Here is a 24,055-nt window from a genome sequence, read left to right as displayed (position 1 = left end):
ATTAATTCATGTCAGCTTTAAGTAACTGTCCGATAAGTTAGAACAATGGTGGTCATTCTTGGTTTCTCATTTAAATGCTGGTGGTTTAGTAAGAAGATGGAATGTTTTGAATTATAATCTGAAGTATAAAAGAAATTAAATTTGTTCCTAACGTAATGCATTGCGATCTGCACACATCTAATTATATGTACTATCATTACACTTAGCGCGATCGAATGTGAACATTTTTGGGTGAGGCTTCTGATAGATATAGCAATGAAACAGGTCTCGATGACCAATCTACTTCACATTGAAAGAATGGTTTAGCGTGGTCCTCCACACTACCTCTTATTCAGATACAGTCAGTGAACCTGTATGCTCGATCAAGGGAAGTGACACGCTGCAGAAGATAGTACGAAACACTAAACGATTTGCATGAAACGGCATGGAACACTTCGTCGGAGTAGTAGCCCGCTTTCGAGTTCATCGGTTTGTTTGTGAGATGATTTATGTCTCATTAGAGATTTTTTTTTAAAAATTACATCACCAGCTTTAAATGTCTTGGATTTGATTCGGCGCAGGGATGGAAAATCAAAAGCGAGTCTCCCGGTTCGCCATTTACAAAACACGGACAAGTCACGGATGAACAGAAATAGAAAAAATAGTACAAATCACAGATTCATTTTGCACGAATGATAAAATTGTTTCAGGGTCTGATCTGTATATTTTGTTCATGAATGACAATTTTAAAAAGGTACAATGGCTTTTTACTTTTATTTACTATAAAAGCACAGCTTTATTTTTACTGTAGTTTTTGTAGATTTTCATTGTTAGTATAAAATTAACTTTGAAATTAAAACTGCAGTAAATATAAGCTACGAGAGGACACACAGACTGAGAATCTAAGGCTGTGTGAATAGAACCAGGATCCTCCAACAAACATCAATTACAGTTGGCAGCTGTGATTTGAAAAATCTAAATTGAATGTTTATTCATATTTCTTTTGCACATACTTTTGATGACAAGTCCTCACTTGTATAACTCTATAGAATATTTAGTACATTGTACTGTAAATTTGTATTATGGATTATGAATACTAAAATTGGAGTCGTATATATAAAGCAAAAATCTTCTTTAAAAAAAATGATATTTATCAAAAACAAACAAGAAATACCATACAAGGAATCACGATGTTTAAATAGCGCTCTCGCATTCCTACAGGCATGTTCTACAACGTGATAATATAGAAAAACTTTCTCCGCATTTATCGTTTACTAAAATCAATGTTGAATTTATCATAACAATATCAAGGACTCCGAGATGATGCTTAAAGTACATAGGGGTTTTTTTGCCTCCGGAATCGAAGATTCCGAGGTCGAGAAATATTGTTTTGAAATATAAAAGCCGAGACCGAGGAGATTATCCTGCAAAATACATGAAAACAAGAACTTTATTTCTATTCTACTACAGTTCAGAAACATACAGCCAATCGTTTTCCTATATTTTAGCTACGAATTAGGTCACAATGACGCCATGGCAGTTTCCAAAACGGCCCATGTACATTGATTTTTGGTGACGGAAAAGGTGAGATGGTAGGAGTATTCTAAATCTATTTTGAAAAATAAATATTTCAAGTATTTATCTTGGTGTTAATAGATTTGAATACAGTGAGTACTATATTGAGGATCAGTTACAGGTGAGTACTATATTGAGGACTAGTTACTGGTGAGTACTATATTGAGTGTTAGTTACTGGTGAGTACTATATTGAGTGTTAGTTCCTGGTGAGTACTATATTGAGGACTGGTGAGTACTATATTGAGTGTTAGTTACTGATGAGTACTATATTGAGTGTTAGTTACTGATGAGTACTATATTGAGTGTTAGTGACTGATGAGTACTATATTGAGGACTAGTTACTGGTGAGTACTATATTGAGTGTTAGTTACTGTTGAATACTATATTGAGTGTTAGTTACTGGTGAGTACTATATTGAGTGTCAGTTACTGGTGAGTACTATATTGAGTGTCAGTTCCTGGTGAGTACTATATTGAGTGTTAGTGACTGATGAGTACTATATTGAGTGTTAGTTACTGATGAGTACTATATTGAGTGTTAGTGACTGATGAGTACTATATTGAGTGTTAGTTACTGATGAGTACTATATTGAGTGTTAGTTACTGATGAGTACTATATTGAGTGTTAGTTACTGATGAGTACTATATTGAGTGTTAGTGACTGATGAGTACTATATTGAGTGTTAGTGACTGATGAGTACTATATTGAGTGTTAGTTACTGGTGAGTACTATATTGAGTGTTAGTGACTGGTGAGTACTATATTGAGTGTTAGTTACTGATGAGTACTATATTGAGTGTTAGTTACTGATGAGTACTATATTGAGTGTTAGTGACTGGTGAGTACTATATTGAGTGTTAGTTACTGGTGAGTACTATATTGAGTGTTAGTTCCTGGTGAGTACTATATTGAGGACTGGTGAGTACTATATTGAGTGTTAGTTACTGATGAGTACTATATTGAGTGTTAGTTACTGATGAGTACTATATTGAGTGTTAGTGACTGGTGAGTACTATATTGAGTGTTAGTGACTGGTGAGTACTATATTGAGTGTTAGTTACTAGTGAGTACTATATCGAGTGTTAGTTACTGATGAGTACTATATTGAGTGTTAGTTACTGATGAGTACTATATTGAGTGTTAGTTACTGGTGAGTACTATATTGAGTGTTAGTGACTGGTGAGTACTATATTGAGTGTTAGTTACTGGTGAATACTATATTGAGTGTTAGTTACTGATGAGTACTATATTGAGTGTTAGTTACTGGTGAATACTATATTGAGTGTTAGTTACTGGTGAGTACTATAATGAGTGTTAGTTACTGGTGAGTACTATATTGAGTGTTAGTCACTGGTGAGTACTATATTGAGTGTTAGTGACTGGTGAGTACTATATTGAGTGTTAGTTACTGATGAGTACTATATTGAGTGTTAGTTACTGGTGAATACTATATTGAGTGTTAGTTACTGATGAGTACTATATTGAGTGTTAGTTACTGGTGAGTACTATATTGAGTGTTAGTGACTGGTGAGTACTATATTGAGTGTTAGTTACTGGTGAGTACTATTTTAAGTGTTAGTTACTGATGAGTACTATTTTAAGTGTTAGTTACTAGTGAGTACTATTTTACGAAACTGAACATTTTTCCAGGTTGTTTTTTGTTTACCCAAGTCATTCTTATTTTATCGGATGAGTATAAACTGTGTTTCTTGCTTGTTATTTTGGAATTACACTGAAAAATGAGAGCCAATACAAAGAAGATACTTCTATTGTAATTTAAATTCTGTTGTTCTGAGCCTTATAAATTCGGCCATTTGGTCCACAGACCGAGCATTCCCTTCCTGGCCATTTCAAGGTATTACTTTTTCTTCATTCATTTCTGTTAAAAACACTACTTCTAGGAATTATGTTCATTTACGGGGGCTAGAAATTGTATCTATTATAAACTTATAAATGCATCTTTTCATTTAATAAATTATAAACTGTGTTTCTTGCTCGTTATTTTGGAATTACACTGAAAAATGAGAGCCAATACAAACATGGGTTGGAATTCAGTGGGACTCTGTCCCGTATATATACTACACTATATTGAGGGTCAGTTACTGGTTAGTACTATACAGAGGATATCACTCTTGCCCACAAATAATTAAACCAATTATACAACCATTACCACTGATTGTGCACGGATTATTAAGAGTTTCTATTCAGAGAAAATCCTCGTCTAGTAAAACTCTCTGTATCGGTAATATGATTACACCTGATGTACACCCTGTATATGTTAACACTGTATAATCCTTAAGTGTTAGTACTTTTCAGTGAACTGTCTGGGATTGTGTATTTATTTCCTTCTGTCCAGGTGGTTTAGACCTACATTGCAACCTCCACACCTGTACCACATTGTATCTATAATACCATGTTTGAATCAAATGTACTTGGATGTTATTTTACGACATATTCTAGAAGTTTTCATCCATGTATAGGGACGAGTTTTAGGTGATGTGCCACAATTTTTTTTTTACCAACATATGATGCTTATGGCCATAGCAGTGAGGGTTCTGTATCGCGCCAATGCCTACCGCGACATGGGGGCCTGTGTTTATGGGCATATCCGAGAGATCTGTCATTTTCCCTTTTATTGCCGGATGCTTGGCTAAGGTACAGTCCCTCCCTATGTTAAGGATGTACTCTGCATCGTTATAATGGCTGACTTCATTTTAAAACATAGATGAGAATATGAATATCAGCAATATTTGTTTATTCATTTAAAAAATTATTGGCTAGCTGAGTAGCTCAGTAGGTTAGCACGTCGACTGCTGAACTGTAGTTAGCGGGTTCAAGTCCAACAGGTTTTTTTTTTAAATTCAAAAACTGCATTTTGTGGACAAAATACTGTAATTTAAAATTTGAAAGTTTTCAATTTCAAAATATTGTTGTGCACATCCTCCACTTTTCATCCATATCAAATTTCTCTGGTGTAGCATACTTCCTTAAACATCTGGTGTTTGACGTGGCGCCGGTGTACCGGATCCTGAACCTCCCTATGTTAACATCTGGTGTTTGACGTGGTGCCGGTGTACCGGATCCTGGACCTCGCTATGTTAAACATCTGGTATTTGATGTGGCGCTGGTGTACCGGATTCTGCACCTCCCGATGTTAAATATCTGGTGTTTGATGTGGCGCCGGTGTACCGGATCCTGCACCTCCTTATGTTAAATGTCTGGTGTTTATTATAAATTAGTGACTGTCAATTACCGGTGAATATCATAATTTATTGACTGTCAGTTACCGGTGATTATTATAACTAGGGATTGTTTTTATAATAAACAAATGTCTTCCCAGCCCCCCAAATTGGAAGTGCTCCAAATAAAACCTCCTCCTCTTAATGTACTGCATGGTATGGAGAAGAAAGCATGAACATAGCCACTATGAACTCCGATAAGCCACATAGGAGAAGTGTTGACAAACTATTTTACACCCTCCACCCCTCAGATCCACTATAACTTTAAGGATAACAATTAGATCCCCTGTCCCTACAATATGCACATCTGCAAATGGCATTGGAGTATTGTAAATAATTTCAAATCTATCGGATAAGCCATATAAGAGAAGTGTTCACAAGCTATTTTACATCACCCACCCCTCTTAGATCCACTATAACTTTCAGGAAAATAATTGGATCCTCCTGTCCTGACAATATGCACATCTACAAATGGCAATGAAGCATTGTACAAAGTTCAAATTCTATCCAATAAGCCACATAGGAGAAGTGTTCACAAGCTATTTTACACCCTCCACCCCTCTTAGACCCACTAACTTTTAAGAAAACAATTGGATCCTCCTGTCCCACCAATATGCACATCTACAAATAGCAATGAAGCATTGTACAGAGTTTCAAATCTATCGGATAAGCCATATAGGAGAAGTGTTCACAAGCTATTTAACATCCTCCACCCCTCTTAGATTCACTATAACTTTCAGGAAAATAACTGAATCCTCCTGTCCTGACGATATGCACATATACAAATGGCAATGAAGCATTGTACAATGTTTCAAGTCTATCCGACAAGCCATATAGGAGAAGAAGAGTTCACAAGATTTTGTGAGACAGACGGACGGACGGACAGAAAGTACAAAAACAATGTCTCCCCCTGAAAGAGGGGAGACATAATTTAGTGACTGTAAGTTACCAGTGAATACTATCATTCATTGACAGCCATTTACTGATCTGTAATTCATGTGGACGAGATATCGACTCGTGACCTAGTTTCTGAGAATCTGGAAAAGACGTTCTATTTTTAAAATGTTTGGGAGAGTTCAATAGAAAGGCAACTTAATGACCTGTTTACTCATATTGTACACTTAATAGAAATAGATATCTCTAGATCAAGTTTACTTCAGTATGAATAGACTGTAAAGTTTGTAGTCAGATGCACTCTTGCAGAATTTATTTGAATATAACATTACAGGGGACTGGACTTAAGTCAATTTTGACAGCACAATAAAAAGGCTTACTTTTATATTTGAATTCAAGTCAGAGGTAAACAAACAACATATACTGCTGTATGAAATTTGGTTACTGTAAATTTGTATTTTAATTGATATATCTTACGGTACAGAATTCTTCATTAATTCTTTAATCTTTGAAATTGTATTATTGATTTTTCTTGGAGATGGTTAATTCAGACCCCTAACTTATGGACTACAACTTACTGGTGAATGCTATAATTCAATGACAAACAGTTTCTATTGAGTATTATGTACTATAATTTAGTAAGGACTAATAACTAGTAAAGTACTTAAATCACACACAGCCAGTTATTTCATGGTGCCTGCTTGATTCTTGTCCTTTTAAAAATCTACTTCATAGAATGCTTTTTAATATTTTATTCTTGTTAAGCTTACTTATATTTACAAAATAATAACACCACATCCAATTCTGAATTCAGACTGCCAGTTCTGTTTCCCCCTAAAATGATGGTACAGTTATGACTTCTCACTATACAGAATTAATTGCTTAGAAAAATCTGTTGATGTACAATGAAACCTTTCTATTTTGACTCTTTCATATACAGTGAAACCTTTCTATTCTGACAATCATATACAGTGAATCTTGTCTAGTCGAATATTCATATACAGAAAAACCTGTCTAGTCCAACACTCACAGACAGAAAGATATCTAGTCTGAAACTTTCATACAGTGAAACTGTGTAGTCCAACATGCCCTGGAGACAAATAATGACCATCATCACATCTTGTAATGATATCACATTCATGAGATAATGACTATCATCACATCTTGTAATGATATCACATTCACGAGATAATGACCATCATCACATCTTGTAATGATATCACATTCACGAGATAATGACCATCATCACATCTTGTAATGATATCACATTCACGAGATAATGACCATCATCACATCTTGTAATGATATCACATTCACGAGATAATGACCATCATCACATCTTGTAATGATATCACATTCACGAGATAATGACCATCATCACATCTTGTAATGATATCACATTCACGAGATAATGACCATCATCACATCTTGTAATGATATCAAAGGCAAAATCATTGGTAATGTAAATATAGTGAAATAGCTTACACAGCTGTTGTGTTAGAGAGTCTGAACTGTATAACCAACTAGCCCTTCACATCAGCATGCTTCATGAAGAGTGTTAATACTTCATGAAAAGTGTGCCAGATTGAAGCATTGAAATTCATACCCTCATGTATTTTCAAAAATATTTATTTCTTCAGTAAGATGTGTATGTCAAATATTATCTTATATAAGTATATAACAGAATTACATCATATTCTAGAGTCTTAGGCTACTCTATGATTAAAGCCAAAACATGTACATATGTACAGTGTATGATGCAACACACATAGTGCTAATTCATAATGTGTAAAACAGTCCATAACCTGAAATTGTGATAGATTTTGCTAATCACAGCATACATGTACATAAGCATGTAACATTTTACTTTACAATTCTACATTCACAATGTGTTAAAAAAAACCATTGTAATTTCTATAACTTTGTATCTCTCTGTGATAATCAGATCACCAACATGATTATATTAACAAATAAGCATAACCATCCTTTAAGTTGTATAACTGCTGAAAAGACAACCAGCAGTGTACCAACACTTCACAAATATAAAACCATTTCTGATGGAAATCTTAAATCTCTAAATAAATTAGACAAATCTGTGCAATCTACTGTTAAAAGGACTTGGTCATCTCTATACATTCAAAGGGAATACAAAAAATTGACAACAAAACTCACGATCAGTTGCAAATATGTCTATAATAAAATGAGCAAATTCTAGAATTATGAAACGGGTGATGTAACAGTGACTCATGAGGTCAGGGAAAAGTTTGAATGATCATTGTGTAGCCTTGATGTAACAATGACTCGTGAGGTCAGTGACACGTTTGAATGATTATTGTGTAGCCTTGGACTTCGATTTCGCTGCTGATTTCTTGTCCTTTTTCTTTAATCCATCCATGTTTCCTTTTAAAACATTTGCATAGGCCTGTAAAATTTAGAGAGAGTCAATATCCATTGCCTATATTGTAGGTGTATGCATTTGATACAGAATATAGTAAATCTGAAATATATACATGTACAACATATTCATAAGTTTCAACAAGATATGTTTGTGGAATAGTGTCCCCAATAGAGGCAGTTTCCACTCCCTTGGATCCACACCTTGGATCGAAGCTGTGCACCAAACATTTTACAGCTGATCAAATGCATGATTTAGTTAAAATGTGCAGCTGTAAGAAAACTACATCTTTTACTAGATGCCATACCATCTGTTTGACATACCTACATGTGACAAAGATGGGTGGGTGGGGGTGGGGGTGGAGAGGGGGGAAGAGGATATCAACAGCTTACTACAAGTGGAGGATGATATTGTACTGAAATACACAATTTCCGAGTTGCCCAATAGTTATTTCCCTTTATAGAACTTGTATGTACAGTGAGACATTCACGCGGTGGGTACAAATGTTTATCGCTGCATTCATATATTGCCTAAAGGATGATTATCAGATGTCATGCAACCACCAGAACTGCTGGAACACACACATATTCAGAAAGTGTATGAGTATTTGATAATAGAATAGCTCAAACATAAATCGATAATCAACATCTTTCTTCGATTAATTTACCACTCAAGTAGAATTAAGTTTAAGAAGAGGAAATAAATAATAATTTCATATTAAATTAATTGGCTTAATTCAAAGAAATTAATCTTGACATGGTCAGTTTAATGTATACCAGCAGCTGATATCAACAAAATTTACACTTACATAACTTGTATCCTTATTTAAATAACCAGTCTATAATATGTACCCACCCAAGCGTTCAACAGAATACTGAATGTATCTCCATCACAAAAGAGCTGATATCTTGGAAAGGGCATATTCAATGTACTCTTTATAGATTTGTAGTAGTTGGGCATTCTGCCACTACTATTGATATGTTCTTTTTACTTCGCGTTGTATTTTTTTCAATGATGACACATGTTATATAAAGTATTCAACCCTTTAGATTTTTCCAGGTAAGTTTGAGTCCGCCTAGAGGGAGGCTAGTAATAAAATAATGAATAAAGTTTTAAACCTTTAATAAAGTTCAACAATTGTATGATAAATACCAAAATGATAATCCCGGGGAATGAATGTGGAATGAGAGAAAAATATAACTAAATAGGAAAAAAATAAAGAAACACTAATCAAAAATACAAGGTGAGGCAACTCCTGATATTTACCTTGTTGCAAGGTTTGGCTCAAAAGAAGCCCTGAGCACGGTTGTGCTCGGGTTTAAATACAATTCTTAACAATAGAATGAAAGTAAAAGTTACCTGTAATGTGATTTGATAATAAATCTAGAAGTAACCAATGAGAAGTTTTGTAATAAAATACGTTTGAAAATAAAAGATAACTCTCTTCCTGTTTCATGAAATAAACAACTCGAATACGAAGATAGGAATTTACGTAGACAAGTAAGTAGAAAATAATGAAATGGAGATAATATATACCGATACTACCACAGATTGTACAAATCATGTTCACCACTCCTAAAGATGTCTTGATTGGTAAACCAAGGGTGTATGTACAGAGAAACACTTACCATTTGAAATTTGTTGACATCTTTTTGGTTTATCTGAAGAAGAAAAAAAAATTTCAGTTTTTAATAATTCAATTTTTTTTTCTGGAACAAATTTGAGATCCTGCTCATTTCAACACTATATCTTTACACCTTGACTTTGTTGAGTTGCATAACTCTGAAGGTAACCGTAAAGTGAATTAAAAATTTGATATGTACATGAATTGGATAGCGTAATTGATGCATTTACTAACCACTGTGCTTATCTTTTTGTTTCCTAATGTAGCCCTAAGTAAACATTTATATTCGTGAGGCTCTGGAAGACTTCCTTTCCTTGGCTCTGGCTTAGTTTTTCCATCATCTACAAATCATTGTCATTAACATTTATGAATGTTTGCTACAGAACCCTAACCTGGGCCCACAGGGGCTAAACCCATTTTGGGCCCGAACTCTGTGATCTATATTTATGGTATCACAGAGTTCGGGCCCAAAACGGGCTTAGCCCCTGTGCCTGGGCCTGATAGACTTTGGTCTTATTCTTGAAAAGAACATTTCAAAACTTGATATTTTTATGTCTTTATACATGAAGATGAACAGTCCTAGAATTTTTGTACTATAATAAATTATTTACTTAAATTTTGCCCCTTTCTTGGGCATTGTTAGAGTACTGTAAAAGTGTTTATTCATGCGTAGGAGAAATTTAAACAAATTATGTGGTAATGTAAGTGCGTAAATTTCCCCCATGTGTATAGTTATAAAAATTAGATATCATATTATATTTATTTACCGCATATCCCCCCCCCCCCCCCCCCCCCCCCCAACGCGTACTGCTGGATGTGGAAAAAATGCGTACTTAACCTCTAGCATAAGCATAAATAACAGTAATTAATGTCTTGTATGTTTCTCAGGACGCGAGATTAGTCAATATAAAAGCATCCGGTACATCCTGTAGCTTTATATTAAATATTTTTATCCCCTTCTGTTTCACCACCCTATACAGGTGGTCAAGGTTTTCAATAAATAACTTATAAACCACTCTACAACTTACATATTTATTTGACTAAACATATCATGATTGTATATCAGTTTGTTCCCCACATGAATCCAATATCCACTTTTCAGGGTTTGAAATTAACTGTTTCAAGCACTAGTCTGTATGGACTAATGACTATCAATGTTCACTAGTCTGTATGGACTAATGACTATCAATGTTCACCAGTCTGTATGGACTAATGACTATCAATGTTCACCAGTCTGTATGGACTAATGACTATCAATGTTCACCAGTCTGTATGGACTAATGACTATCAATGTTCACTAGTCTGTATGGACTAATGACTATCAATGTTCACTAGTCTGTATGGACTAGTGACTATCAATGTTCACTAGTCTGTATGAACCAGTGACTATCAATGTTCACTAGTCTGTATGAACCAGTGACTATCAATGTTCACCAGTCTGTATGGACTAATGACTATCAATGTTCACCAGTCTGTATGGACTAATGACTATCAATGTTCACTAGTCTGTATGGACTAGTGACTATCAATGTTAACTAGTCTGTATGAACCAGTGACTATCAATGTTCACTAGTCTGTATGGACTAATGACTATCAATGTTCACTAGTCTGTATGGACTAATGACTATCAATGTTCACTAGTCTGTATGGACTAATGACTATCAATGTTCACTAGTCTGTATGGACTAATGACTATCAATGTTCACTAGTCTGTATGGACTAGTGACTATCAATGTTCACTAGTCTGTATGGACCAGTGACTATCAATGTTCACTAGTCTGTATGAACTAGTGACTATCAATGTTCACTAGTCTGTATGAACCAGTGACTATCAATGTTCACTAGTCTGTATGGACTAATGACTATCAATGTTCACTAGTCTGCAAAGCATTTCACTAGTCCATCCACTATACTGATATAAATTATAGAATGATAAATTCATTTTATTCAATGGCATCTAAAATACAGAAAAAGAAAAATGTGTTCATAATTAGAATAGGACAGCCATTGACAAAAATTAATTACTTCCATTTAAATGGTTTGAATAAAATTTGAAGATGGGGAGACCTAAGTGATCAATATACAAGGGAATTTTTTTTTACCAAAATAAGGAAATAGTTTTCATCTGTCCAAACTTTGAGGATGGGTTGACCAAGATCATTTAGTTTTGCTAGGCAATGAGGTGACTGTCACCTGTTGATAAGAGTCTATAGGGCTCATTGCTATTTATTATAACCTGTATAACTGACCACTGCAGGTTTTGTAACCAGTAATGGTTAACTTGGAAATCAAATCCCAACTAAATATGCAAGAGGTGTAACATACATACCACAGGTATCTGGATCTCAGGGGGTGCCATTCAAAGCTAGGTACCTTGTGTTATTATTAGTATACAGAGGTCGTAAGTTATTTACAGAAACAAGTGTCTGTGTTATTATTAGTATACAGAGGTCGTAATTCATTTACAGAAACAAGTGTCTGTGTTATTATTAGTATACAGAGGTCGTAATTCATTTACAGAAACAAGTGTCTGTGTTATTATTAGTATACAGAGGTCGTAATTCATTTACAGAAACAAGTGCCTTTGTTATTATTAGTATACAGAGGTCGTAAGTTATTTACAGAAACAAGTGTCTGTGTTATTATTAGTATACAGAGGTCGTAAGTTATTTACAGAAACAAGTGCCTGTGTTATTATTAGTATACAGAGGTTGTAAGTTATTTACAGAAACAAGTGCCTGTGTTATTATTAGTATACAGAGGTCGCAAGTTATTTACAGAAACAAGTGTCTGTGTTATTATTAGTATACAGAGGTCGTAAGTTATTTACAGAAGCAAGTGTCTGTGTTATTATTAGTATACAGAGGTCGCAAGTTATTTACAGAAACAAGTGCCTGTGTTATTATTAGTATACAGAGGTCGCAAGTTAGGCCAATTAAAATTAATTAATAGATTATCATACCCACCCGCCCCTCAAAAAAGGGCCCGCCCCGATTTTTGTTTTATTTTCGCAAAAAATATGATTTCAAACAAACTTGCTTCCCAGTGACACGAGTGAATGATTAAAGTCATGGAATGTTGGTTTTATATCTTCTACCAAGGATTCTTTGAATGTTAACTTGATTAACACTTTGTGTGATGCCTTTTGTCATAATTTTTTTTTCTCGGGAAATAAAGAATAAAATCGTCCCACCCACCCCATATTTTTTGTGACACCAGATGATAATCTACTAATGAAGTTGAATTGGCCTTATTTACAGAAACAAGTGCCTGTGCTAAATACGCAAGAAACATAACATATATCACAGGTATCTGGATTTTAAGTAATAAATAGATATAAATAAATAAAAAAAACTATATCTCTATATATATATGAATTTTTATATTCATATTTTAATTATTTATTGATTAAATTGTACCTGTGCTTATATACTCTCTTTAGAGAAGTCGAGAGGCATAGCCTTCATCGACTTCTCTTCGCAAGCATTCATATTTTGATTCTGGAAAACGTGTAAATGCTGGAGTCGGTGACGGTTTATGCTTCGACCGACGTTTCGACTCAGATGTGCCTGGATTTATGCAATAGGCAAGTTGTTTTCAAACATTTAGCAGTAATGCACAAAACTGTTACAAGGAAATCAACACTTACTTGCTTTTAATCCATTTTCAACATGTCCCCTGTCCGGGTTTACGTTAACTGGTCTTCGGAGCTGTCACAATAGGGGACCAGTTAAGAGAAAAGCAAGTTGACGTAATCAAAGTTGTGATTTAAACCCGGGACAGGGGCGTGTTGAAAATGGATTAAAAGCAAGTAAGTTTTGATTTCCCTGTGACGGTTTTGTGCATTGCTGTTAAATGTTTGAAAACAACTTGTCTATTGCATAAATCCCGGCACATCTGAGTCAAAACGTCGGTCGAAGCATAAACCCAATCTATGCGAAAGACATGGACCGTTGGACCTGACCGATATGCAGTGCCTCAGGTCCGATGCATCATTTTTTACGCCGGACCGGAATGTCCGATGTCTCAGTGTCCGGTTTTGAGCTTTACTATTTTGACGCGGAGTCATTTAAATGTTTGTTATAAGTAAAAAATATCACACAAATCCAAATAAGTAAATGACTGATTAAAACCGCATGGACCATCAAAGTATTATACAGGAGGGATCCCTGGTATAGTATTACTAGTATAATAAATAAGATTTCCTTGGTTTTGCATTTTCACGTGTTTCATTTTTTTACATTAAGGTTTTTCGGTCTGACAAAATTTGGTTCGGTCTGGTGTGTTTATTGATTACACAGGTCCAAAAAACTTTCGCATAGACTGTAAACCGTCACCGATTCCGGCATTTACACGTTTTCCAGAATTAAAACATGAATGCTTGCGAAGAGAAGTCGATGAAGGCTATGCCTCTCGACTTCTCTAAAGAGAATAGTGCTTATACACTTGGAACATATGGTCATCTAAAAAATTGGCAATAGAGCTAAGGGTCATTACATTGTTTCATGTTCTTCATATATCAAAATAATTCACCACATTAGGTCTATAAATACAATTACATGTTTTGAAGAAGAAAAAAATGATTGAATATACGTACATCTCTTCATCGTCAACGATAGGGATCCTGAAATTTTACCCTTCTGGAATAACTTGGTTAATTCCGTCAAAAACTGAAAAGAAAATTTAACCAGAGTTCAGTTAAAGAAACTGAAAAAAAAAATGAGTGGCAAAAATACAACGACTTTCCAGAACTTCCATCTACGTACCGTATCGTTTTCCAAGAGAACCATCTCTGACTTGCTCTCGTGGATGGATTGTCAATCTCTACCGTGAAAAGTTAGAAAAGGTCTAATATAGCTTGATTCTTGAACCCGACGTTAAAACAATAAAAACAAAAACCTAGGGAAATGTTGATACTTCAATGAAAAATTAGACTTTTTAGAGATCAAATTTTATTTTTTATATATTTGATTTTAATTTATGTAAAACTTTAACATTAAGAGAAAATATGTTTTAAAAATCATAAAATATCGGGCTCGACATTGAGTTCGTTTTACGTTTAGACATCGCACTCGGTGTCTGTTTTTTGCACGGCTGTCGGCAATGGATCATGGAAAAGATATTAGTCACAAAATTCGGGTAAAAATTTAGATTTATTACCATTGAATGTTTTTCTACTGTTTTGATTTTTGCAAGTCACCTTAACAGCTATGCAGGATATGATATGAACCCCGGCAGTAGGAAACCCGAAATTCCTCTATCGATGTTGAGGTGCTGATGTTGGTAAAATTGGTAACGACCCCTAAACAAAACATTTACGAACAATTTTCCTCCTTTTATTACAGAGTTTTATTGATATATCTGAACAGAAAAAAGTATGTATATGATACAAATGTAATGTACGGCGATGTTAAGGCTTGGATTTCTAAAAAAAATAATCTTAATTTAAGTTTGAGTTTTCATTTATTTGAGCTGACAAAATTCGAGTAGACTATCAGACTGAAGTTTGACTTAAGTTCTTTTCAAGAAATTCAGGCCCAGACGGTTGAAGCCATGTGAACATTACTTGAAGAAGAGATTGAAGAATATTGTATGTCATTTGTTTGATAATTTAGATCTGTTAACTCTTCTAATTTAGGTGGGGCTCTACAGATTTTTAAAAAAAAATCTAATGATACTCACAGGTGCTTGAATCATAAGATAATATGTCTTACGGCGTGACTGTGTTTGAGGGCGAAGCAAAAAATATTGGCTAGTATCTAGATCCATAACAGGACAAAATATATCCCAATATATTAGCACCTAGCATGTAAGGACAGAGCTCAATCAAAGTATTCTAACTTTAGACATTTTTGATCCACCTATTCATTGAACACGCGATACTTTATGCAACTGATGTAAACAGTGCATTGTGACGTCATATTCAGTGTCGGTGTTTAGCAAATTCACAAACATAGGAGACATGGTACAATCGTGTTAATTGAGGAGTGATTATATATGATTAAGAAAATAAGATTTACATGCTTTTACGGATTTTATGTAACATCTCAGAAAGACGTGAACTTGGGTACACGAGTTTAAAAATGGAGAAATACATGTCCATGCGCTATAAGTATTCAAATCGACTCCATTGGGACCAAAATTTTCAAGTTCCATAGGTATGGTTTAATTTTTCATTAGTTTTCTATATTTTCCTTTTAAACATGTATATAAATCCGTGTTACCTGTAGGGAGAGTTCCGCTCTCATGGCCCTTTGCGTTGTGAGAGGGCTTCACCCTCTATGAATACACATCTAACCTTATACACATGTAAATAATCATATACAGTATAAGGTTAGATCAGATGTGTATTCATATGTTATGGCCGAAGTACCTGTGATAATACTTTGAGATTTTACACATATGGAAGCCATTGGGAGAAGGGGTGTTGAAACCTCACAATTTTCTGAAATCAGCTGGTCCCACTGCTACCGATTAATCGATTATGATTTCCAACCGATTTGACAACACTGCCCAGTGGCAAACCAGTAGATGTTTCTAAAGTTTTGTGATTTTTTTTTGTATATAATTGGTCTGAAGGACCAGTAATGTTTAAATGATCAATTCGACTTTGTCATGTGGACAGATGCATCGATGAGATTTAATGGAATTCGGCATGCAGGCCATTCTGGGTTGGGGCTCCATTGCTGTTCGCACACAAATGTGTACACCTTTGCTGTCCTTGGAAAACAAGTCTGCTTATTCAATAATGCATTTGAAGCCAAATGGATGTCATTCAAACAGTCCGAATTTACTATTAAATTGGTCATAAGGCAGTGAATAATATGGCTTTAAATTAAATATTAATTTTTTTTTGGTTTGTTTGTCGTTGCATTTTCATTCAAGTAACTAAAATACTGATAGATACTTGTTCTGACTAGTAAATTTTATCAAGTCACTGGCCCACTTGACCAGTGAAAAAAAATTATTTCAAAAACTCTTGTCACATTGAAACATTGACTACACATGACTTAGCCAGATTTAGTGCACAAGGTTCCTTTGATTAGGCATTGGTTTTTAACATGTTTATTGAAACATATCAAGACAACACCAATCACCAATCAACAGTCAGTCATGTTAACTCTTTCCAGTGTTGTAGCAATAAGTTTTTCTATTCTGATTCCACTAGCCTGCAAGGGGGGGGGGGGGGGGGGGGGGGGGGGGGGGGGGGGTTGTATGTCTATCTCTGAATGTGGCTTTGTTTATTGTGTATTTACCAATCAAGGGCCCTAGGGGGCATGGTTAACAAGCAATTAATTATAACAATGAAAATAAATAACAATCATTCAGAAGTACTAATACTGTTAGAGTTCACATTTCTGCACTGCACAGATCTATAATTATATATGAAATACTGATTGCAGACAAGATTTGAATTAACAACATGAAATATACAATAATAAATAACCAAACTGCTTCACACATCTAAGGACAGTGCCAGTTTCAAAGACAGCAGATAATGTTGTGTGAATACATATAAAATTGCAATCAATATCAGTATAAGAGTTTAGTAAATACAGTATGCAAGTATAAAACGCATGTACATGCAGGATCCAGTTCTGAATGTTTTATGTCTAAAGCAGGAGGGTTAGAATAGTTATATAAATCAAAATAATTGTACTATATGAGAAAAAAAAAGCAAGAAAGCGTGATTTGTTGACTTGATTACAGGGGGCACCAAGGGACAGTGCCTGTTAACAGTCTGATAATAAATTATTGTACCAGACTGTTGGTCTTATACTCCCAGTAGCCAATACAGCTTACAATTGTAAAATATGAAGAAGAAAGAAAATGTGTACAATGCGATGAGATGTAATTGTAGATGATATTGTAGTATTATATTCCACTGTTTAAAATCATCTTACTAACTTGGATGAGGATATTTTCATCTTCATTGCAGGGTTGGCAAAAAAGTGGTCAATATGAGTATTGACCGGACCGGTGGTCAATACTGGTTAAAACCGGTCAATACTGGTTAATACTGGTCGATTGAAAATTATTTGGTCATTATAGTCTGTATTATTTATTTTAAATGTTTAAGTGACCATTTTGGTAAATACTGTAATTCATAACATGCACTCTCAGTTTATAGTATACTTATAAGTCATAATATTAAATAAATAATGTACAAATGACTCTGTTGAATTGGGGAAGATGTAAAAGCTTCTGTTCAAATTCCTTAGTTTAACAAGAACTACCTATAAGTATTGTTTCATCAATCTTCATTTTAACTGTTGAATAAACATTTGAGGGGTGGGTTGGTGATGTTTTCATAAATATAACAGGCACACAGGTCATCCCTGGTCCCAGCCTATGCTTATTAACACCTGTCAACTCTGCTTCCTGAGCTCAGGTAAAGTCCAACTACCTTTTTTTCTTAATCTGTCCAGGTACATGTATTAAGAGGTCTGTCTCCAATCGTCAAGCTATGCTATTAGTGTTAAATCTATGATCTAGAGAGGGCACACATATCATGTGTTCAAAAGGGCACTTTTCGTCGTGGCAAGACAATTTTGGGGCACTTTCTTTGTATCATACTATGATAGTAATAGAATTTGAAATCATTTAGCCTCATTAAAAGTTTATACCTGCTGCCTTGATTTTAAACTTTTCAATCAACCTTATGAAATAAAGAACAATTGTTTATGTTAACAAATATTTTAAAGAATTTTATAGAGAAAAAAGGGCATGGTGCAATTAAAAAGGGCATGGCGCAGCACCATGCTAGTTTGCTTTAGATTTAACACTAGGTATAGACCTGTGACTCTCTGGTAGGTACTGAAGATATTTCAGTCAGTTTCAATAAACCAAATATATAAAACTTATGAAATTACATTTGGTTATCTAATGAAAAATATTAATCAACAATTGATCCATATAATGAAAAGACTTAATTTATCTTTATCTTTGCAAGAAATGTACAAAAATAGGAAAATGGACAGTTTAAATAACAATTGACCATTATTGAGGAGTATTGACCGGGATGGTTAAAACCGGGGGCGGTTTTGACCGCCCAACCCTGCTTCATTGGTAGAGCAGTGAAAGGATTAACAAGTGGAGTGAGATGACGTGGTTTATTTATATTGTATCGTTATTGATTTGTGATTCAGAAGTTGTTTATGATGCTTGATTAGATGATTCTGATGGTACGATTTTGGGATGAGCGTGAAATTACAGTATAGTGTCTGTTTAAATTTCTTTGCTTTCTCGAGATGTTTTCTGACATGCAACAAGAGGACCTTAACATTAAAAAAAAATATCACTGTGTGGGTGACAAACCCTGCTTAAATTTAGTTTTCATTTTCATCATTTTAAAAAGTTTGTAACAAGTGCTGTTAAGATGAATATTATTGATAAATATTATAATTAGGAATTGATTATTAGAATTTATGAATACATGTAGTCTCACAGAGGCAGAATGAGGTCACAAAAGGAGTTCAAAGTATTGGATAGGATTATACCTTTAAAAAATCTTTTAATTTAAAAGTGATTTTCTAGGATAGAATGTGTCAAATTTATATTAAATTGTCCTCTTGTCATGAACATTCAAGTTTGTACACAAGTTTTAATAGAGGGCTGAAGTTTGATATTCAAATATAAAATATTAGCTTTAAATTCACACCTTTTTCTTTTTACAGTGTCTTGTCTAAATCTGTTTTCACACATTTTTGAATCCAATTTATTATATTAATGCTATTGGCTGAGTTATATTCACTTGATTTTATGGATTTTGTCTATGGTATATCTAACAAACATTACAGAGCAGGAAAAATAAGGCTGTATACTGGAGAGGAATATTTGAAATTTTAACATTTTCTTTTCATCAGAATTCATGAGTTTCTCTGATCCACACTTCATTGTTGTTTTTAGTATCAAGTTTAAAAAAATAAATCTCAAGTTTCGATACCAGTAGCAATCTCATTTAATCGCCGCTAATTACTGTCTTGGTAATTGATAAGGAACTGGGTGGCCATTTCTATACGGACACATTGTTTCTCTCTGTAAGGCTGGTTGGTTGTTTCACTCATATGTCGACATCACTATTGCTGGTAAAGGGGTTCAATATTAAAGGCTTATGCTAGCATTGGTGCTTACAGCCTTTGAGGGAGGGATCTTTATTGTGCCACACCTGCTGTAACCTCGGTTTTTGTGGACCATCCCATTAAGTCACCTCTTACGACAAGCAAGGAGTACTGATCCCCACGGGACCTCTTCTGTAAGCAGATGGGGGGACCCTCTGACTGCAAACTTTCCGAAGATTGAACTGTTCTTTTGGAATGCTGAAAACAGTTGTGAAAACAGATGTCATGTGTTCATAATATTTGCAGTTTTCTAGTCTATATCTTGCATCTTCAGCAATTAGTGTTTTCATGTGCTAATTTTAGTGTTTTTATTTTGGCCTATAGGAATTTGTTTTGGTCTATGGGAAATAAAATGATTGTGGACCCAAATGTCTATAGGATTGAAAAGTTAGTTTCGCACACTGATTATAAAAACCTATACTTTATGACACATCCTTTTCTGCACATGATCTATATATTTCTATATTGCTTCTTAGGATTTTGATTTATTCAAAAAAATATTCCAAACATATTTTCTCACTATGTCACAATTTTGACTCACGATTTGAAAAACTCCTCGTTTTTAAACTGAACCTAATCACGTCATTAACACACAACACATTCAAAATACATAATGCATGACAACAAAACAATTTTCTTTGCTTTAAGACACACAGTGTATTTCATGAAAACCCAACCAGTATAGGTACGGCGTCTATTGGTTCACAATACGATGCGCGTGTATGGTAAGGATACTTTCACATGTTCTTTATGTCACCACTTGGGATCTTGTAGATGTAATGCGTATTACAGAGATTTCTCATCATGCCTCATCCAGGTGTACATGTAATACGCTGGTACATTAAGAACTTGATTTTGGCATCAGGAACACTCACATGTCAGGGTTTGAAGCTAACTTTTAATGTCACCAGTCCAGCCAGACTAATGGGGTATAATTTCAACCAGTCCGCAGAAAAATTTAAAAGTCCAACAGAGTTTTCCAGATATAATTACACATATTTTGTTAATGTTATTAAAATGAAATTTAACTCAATATGCCTCACAGGATATTGTAACACTTAAATGTGGAATTTATATTTACGAATCAGATTTGTCTGATATCTACAGATTGAAGCATGCCAAATGTGTGTATAAGATTTCATAAGTATATTTTCCAAAAATGCTTTAGAAAATTAACCAGTCCCATCGGACTGACTAAAATAAATGTATGTCAGTCTGCCAGACGTTTACCCAGTCACAGACTAACGGGCAGATGTTAATTTGGAGCCCTGCATGTAGTGCTAGTGGACAGAGCCATTACATGGGTTACGTTAATCACCTCAATGAGTACACATCAGAGGTTACTGTCATTCCAAACAGAAAAAATGGCACCAACACACAGAACAGCACCACCACATAGGGCAGTTCCGTGACCACACAGGATTTCACACAGAAAAAACGGCACCACCAACACACAGAATGGCACCACCATACAAGACTTTTCTATGACCACACGGGTCACATATGACCACACAGACATATAACTTCAGCGCTCACTGTATGAAGGACACACCTCAACGACTCGTGCTGAACTGACATACTACAGAAACACATGACCTCGCTCTCGCCTAGATATAGTTACTCTCGCACACAGGTTATGGTGCACAATTAGGGACAAAATAAACGACTTTTAAATTCAAATTGTGACACACTAATTATGACATGACACACCTACAAACATTTATCAAGGTCCCATTCAAACTGAAATATACAGCTTGATTACATAGCTGTGTTAGGTTACCAGTCAATTCAATCCAAGGCATCTCTGAAAATCATCATTATAATATATAATATTTTGTTTTATTTTCAGACGGCAATAAAGGCAAAATTGATAGAATTAAATGCTTATGTTGGTAAGTGCACAAATTTCATCCTTGTCGTTTTTATATGATGGTTCATGTGATCTGCTAGCATTATGGGTTCAAAGTAAAAAAAAAAAAAAAATTGTATCAATTTCCACTAAGATATAGTTTATTTGAATTACTAATGAAAGAAAATGTGTATGTTGCCACCTTTTTAAGATCAACATCAGAATATAGCACATTTTGTATTACACTACATAATAGAAATACATAAAAGCTAGATGAAAGTACAAAATTTTACTATTGAAAGCTTTTAAAAACTGCTGATTTCTGAATACATGTATATGAGTGTGAATCAGTTGTGAATATCTGGGAAATCAGTGTACATGTGTAAAGACATATAATAACATCTCTTGTTTTGATATAGATAGACAGTTGATTATTTACTGAAAATAAAATGAAATTCCTACAAAACATGCACAAAGTTTAATTAAAAATTTCACAAAAACCTATGACATCACATGAGGTTGGAGTTTTCTTAAATTCAAAATATTGACAGATCAACTAAATGCAAATTTGTTACATTCCAATGTGACACTTTAATATTAATAATTGTACGTTTTATCATTAATTTTTCTGCAACAGATGATGAGCTTCCTGACTACATTATGGTGATGATTGCCAATAAAAAGACAGAAAAACAGATGAACAATGATCTCAGTTTATTCCTAAGTCACAACACAGAGAAATTCACATCATGGTAATACTAGTATTTTATTGCTTCATTTACCATTACGTGTACTGTAAGTCAAGATTCGATGATATATTTTTGTTTCTGTCACTTTTCATTTTTAAATAATAATGATTTGCCTGTAGATTGTGTAAACTAGACATTTTATCACATAGATTTGTAAACTAGACATTTTATCCCATTGTGTAAACTAGACATTTTATCCCATAGGTTGTGTAAACTAGACATTTTGTCCCATAGATTTGTAAACTAGACTTTTTATCCCATAGATTTTGTAAACTAGACATTCTATCCCACAGATTTGTAAACTAGACATTTTATCTCATAGGTCATGTAAACTAGACATTTTATCCCATAGATTGTGTAAACTAGACATTTTATCCCATAGATTTGTAAACTAGACATTTTATCCCATAGATTGTGTAAACTAGACATTCTATCCCACAGATTTGTAAACTATACATTTTATCCCATAGATTTGTAAACTAGACATTTTATCCCACAGATTTGTAAACTAGACTTTTCATCATTGCAAATGGTTGTCATCATGCGTTAACAATTGAACATTTTTAACTTCTTCTTGATAACTACTAGTCCAATTCTTTTCAAATTTGGTATGAAGCATCTTTGGAACAAGGGGAACAAAAATGGTAAATTTCAGGATTCCTGCACCCCTCAGGTCTTAATGGTATAGCAAAAACTGTCCAAAATTTACAAATTTTCAAAAATCTTTTTCTCTAGAACCACAAATGTGTAAGGGAAGCTAAATGCATATAGTGATGTAGAGCAGGAAGACCTCTACCAAAATTTTAAATTTCATGATCCCAGGGGTAAGGGTTTTGGCATTAGGGTGGGGCAAAAATGGTCAGTTATTAAATATGTGAACAATAGACATTTTTAACTTCTTGATAACTACCATTCCAATTCTTTTGAAATTTGTTATGCAGCATTTTTGGAACAAGAGGGGCATATATTGTTAATTTCAGGATTCCTGCACCCCTTGGGGCTTAAGGGCAGGGGGAAAAGTGTCCCAAATTGACTAATTTTCAAAAAATTTCCTCTCTAAAACCACACATGTTTAAGAAAAACTAAATGCATAGTGATGTAGAGCAGGAAAGCCTCTACCAAAATTGTAAATTTCATGATCCTTGGGGTTAGAGTTCTGATCCCAGGGCAGGGCCAAACTTACTGTATAGCGTCTATGTGTTAAACACTTAAATGGCATCTTCTTTTGTATTATCGATATTAGATTGAAACTAAATGGATATTTAGAAAGAACAGATAGTTTTTTACCAAAATTGTAAATTTGCTGATCCCCAGGGTAGGGTCTGACCCCAGGGTGGGGCAAAACTTAGCTTAGTATTTATGTGTAAGTTTGCTGATACTGTATAAAATCTAAATGCATACTTAGGAATAGCAGAAAAGGATGTACAAAACCTGGTGAATTTGACAACCAAGGGTTTTGACTTTAGGATGGGTTCAAATTAGTCATATCTTTTGATGTATTAATCTTAATACACCTATTATATTATCATGATTATGTAAAGCCTTTTATCAGTGTATGCACTTTTAAGGGCAGTGAAGTTTTAAGAACACATCTTTTCTATACTGTTGCTGAACATTAGAATTTAGCTT

At 34.3% G+C, this 24,055-nt stretch overlaps 2 protein-coding genes across 3 annotated transcripts in view; one reads left to right on the top strand and one right to left on the bottom strand.

The window, feature by feature from the left end:
* Positions 1-7,301: 7,301 nt before the first annotated feature.
* On the bottom strand, positions 7,302-14,590 carry LOC125650988 (signal recognition particle 14 kDa protein-like). 2 transcript variants are annotated; one of them, XM_048879580.2, is made up of 6 exons: positions 14,474-14,558; positions 14,305-14,377; positions 9,942-10,048; positions 9,712-9,744; positions 8,030-8,110; positions 7,302-7,972 (listed from the first exon to the last, which is right to left on the bottom strand). In XM_048879580.2, the coding sequence occupies exons 1-6, from the start codon at positions 14,495-14,497 to the stop codon at positions 7,961-7,963; spliced, it is 330 nt and encodes a 109-aa protein (XP_048735537.1). In that variant the 5' UTR covers positions 14,498-14,558; the 3' UTR covers positions 7,302-7,960. The 2 variants fall into 2 exon arrangements, with proteins under 2 accessions (XP_048735537.1, XP_048735536.1); XM_048879579.2 differs by having other exon boundaries at positions 7,302-8,110; positions 14,474-14,590.
* Positions 14,591-14,741: 151 nt separating this feature from the next.
* LOC125650486 (zinc finger CCCH domain-containing protein 14-like) overlaps positions 14,742-24,055 on the top strand; it is a 30,319-nt gene continuing 21,005 nt past the window's right edge. Inside the window, exons 1-3 of the mRNA XM_056165554.1 lie at positions 14,742-14,846; positions 21,678-21,720; positions 22,315-22,429. Coding sequence (XP_056021529.1) covers positions 14,811-14,846; positions 21,678-21,720; positions 22,315-22,429 — 194 coding nt within the window. The 5' untranslated portion in view covers positions 14,742-14,810. The remainder of the gene's footprint in view (positions 14,847-21,677; positions 21,721-22,314; positions 22,430-24,055) is intronic.

This window comes from Ostrea edulis, chromosome 5 (assembly GCF_947568905.1).
Source record: "Ostrea edulis chromosome 5, xbOstEdul1.1, whole genome shotgun sequence".
Taxonomy (NCBI): Eukaryota; Metazoa; Mollusca; class Bivalvia; order Ostreida; family Ostreidae; genus Ostrea; species Ostrea edulis.
Note: the sequence above shows the minus strand (reverse complement) of the source record. Positions and strands in the feature narration are given on the sequence as shown.

Coding starts and splice junctions, on each gene's coding strand:
- LOC125650988 (XM_048879579.2), bottom strand. CDS start 14,497: ATGGTTCTCTTGGAAAACGATACG. Junction 14,378..14,473: donor TTCTCTTGGAAAACGATACG/GTACGTAGATGG, acceptor TTTTCTTTTCAG/TTTTTGACGGAATTAACCAA. Junction 9,745..9,941: donor ACAAAAAGATAAGCACAGTG/GTTAGTAAATGC, acceptor TTTCTTCTTCAG/ATAAACCAAAAAGATGTCAA.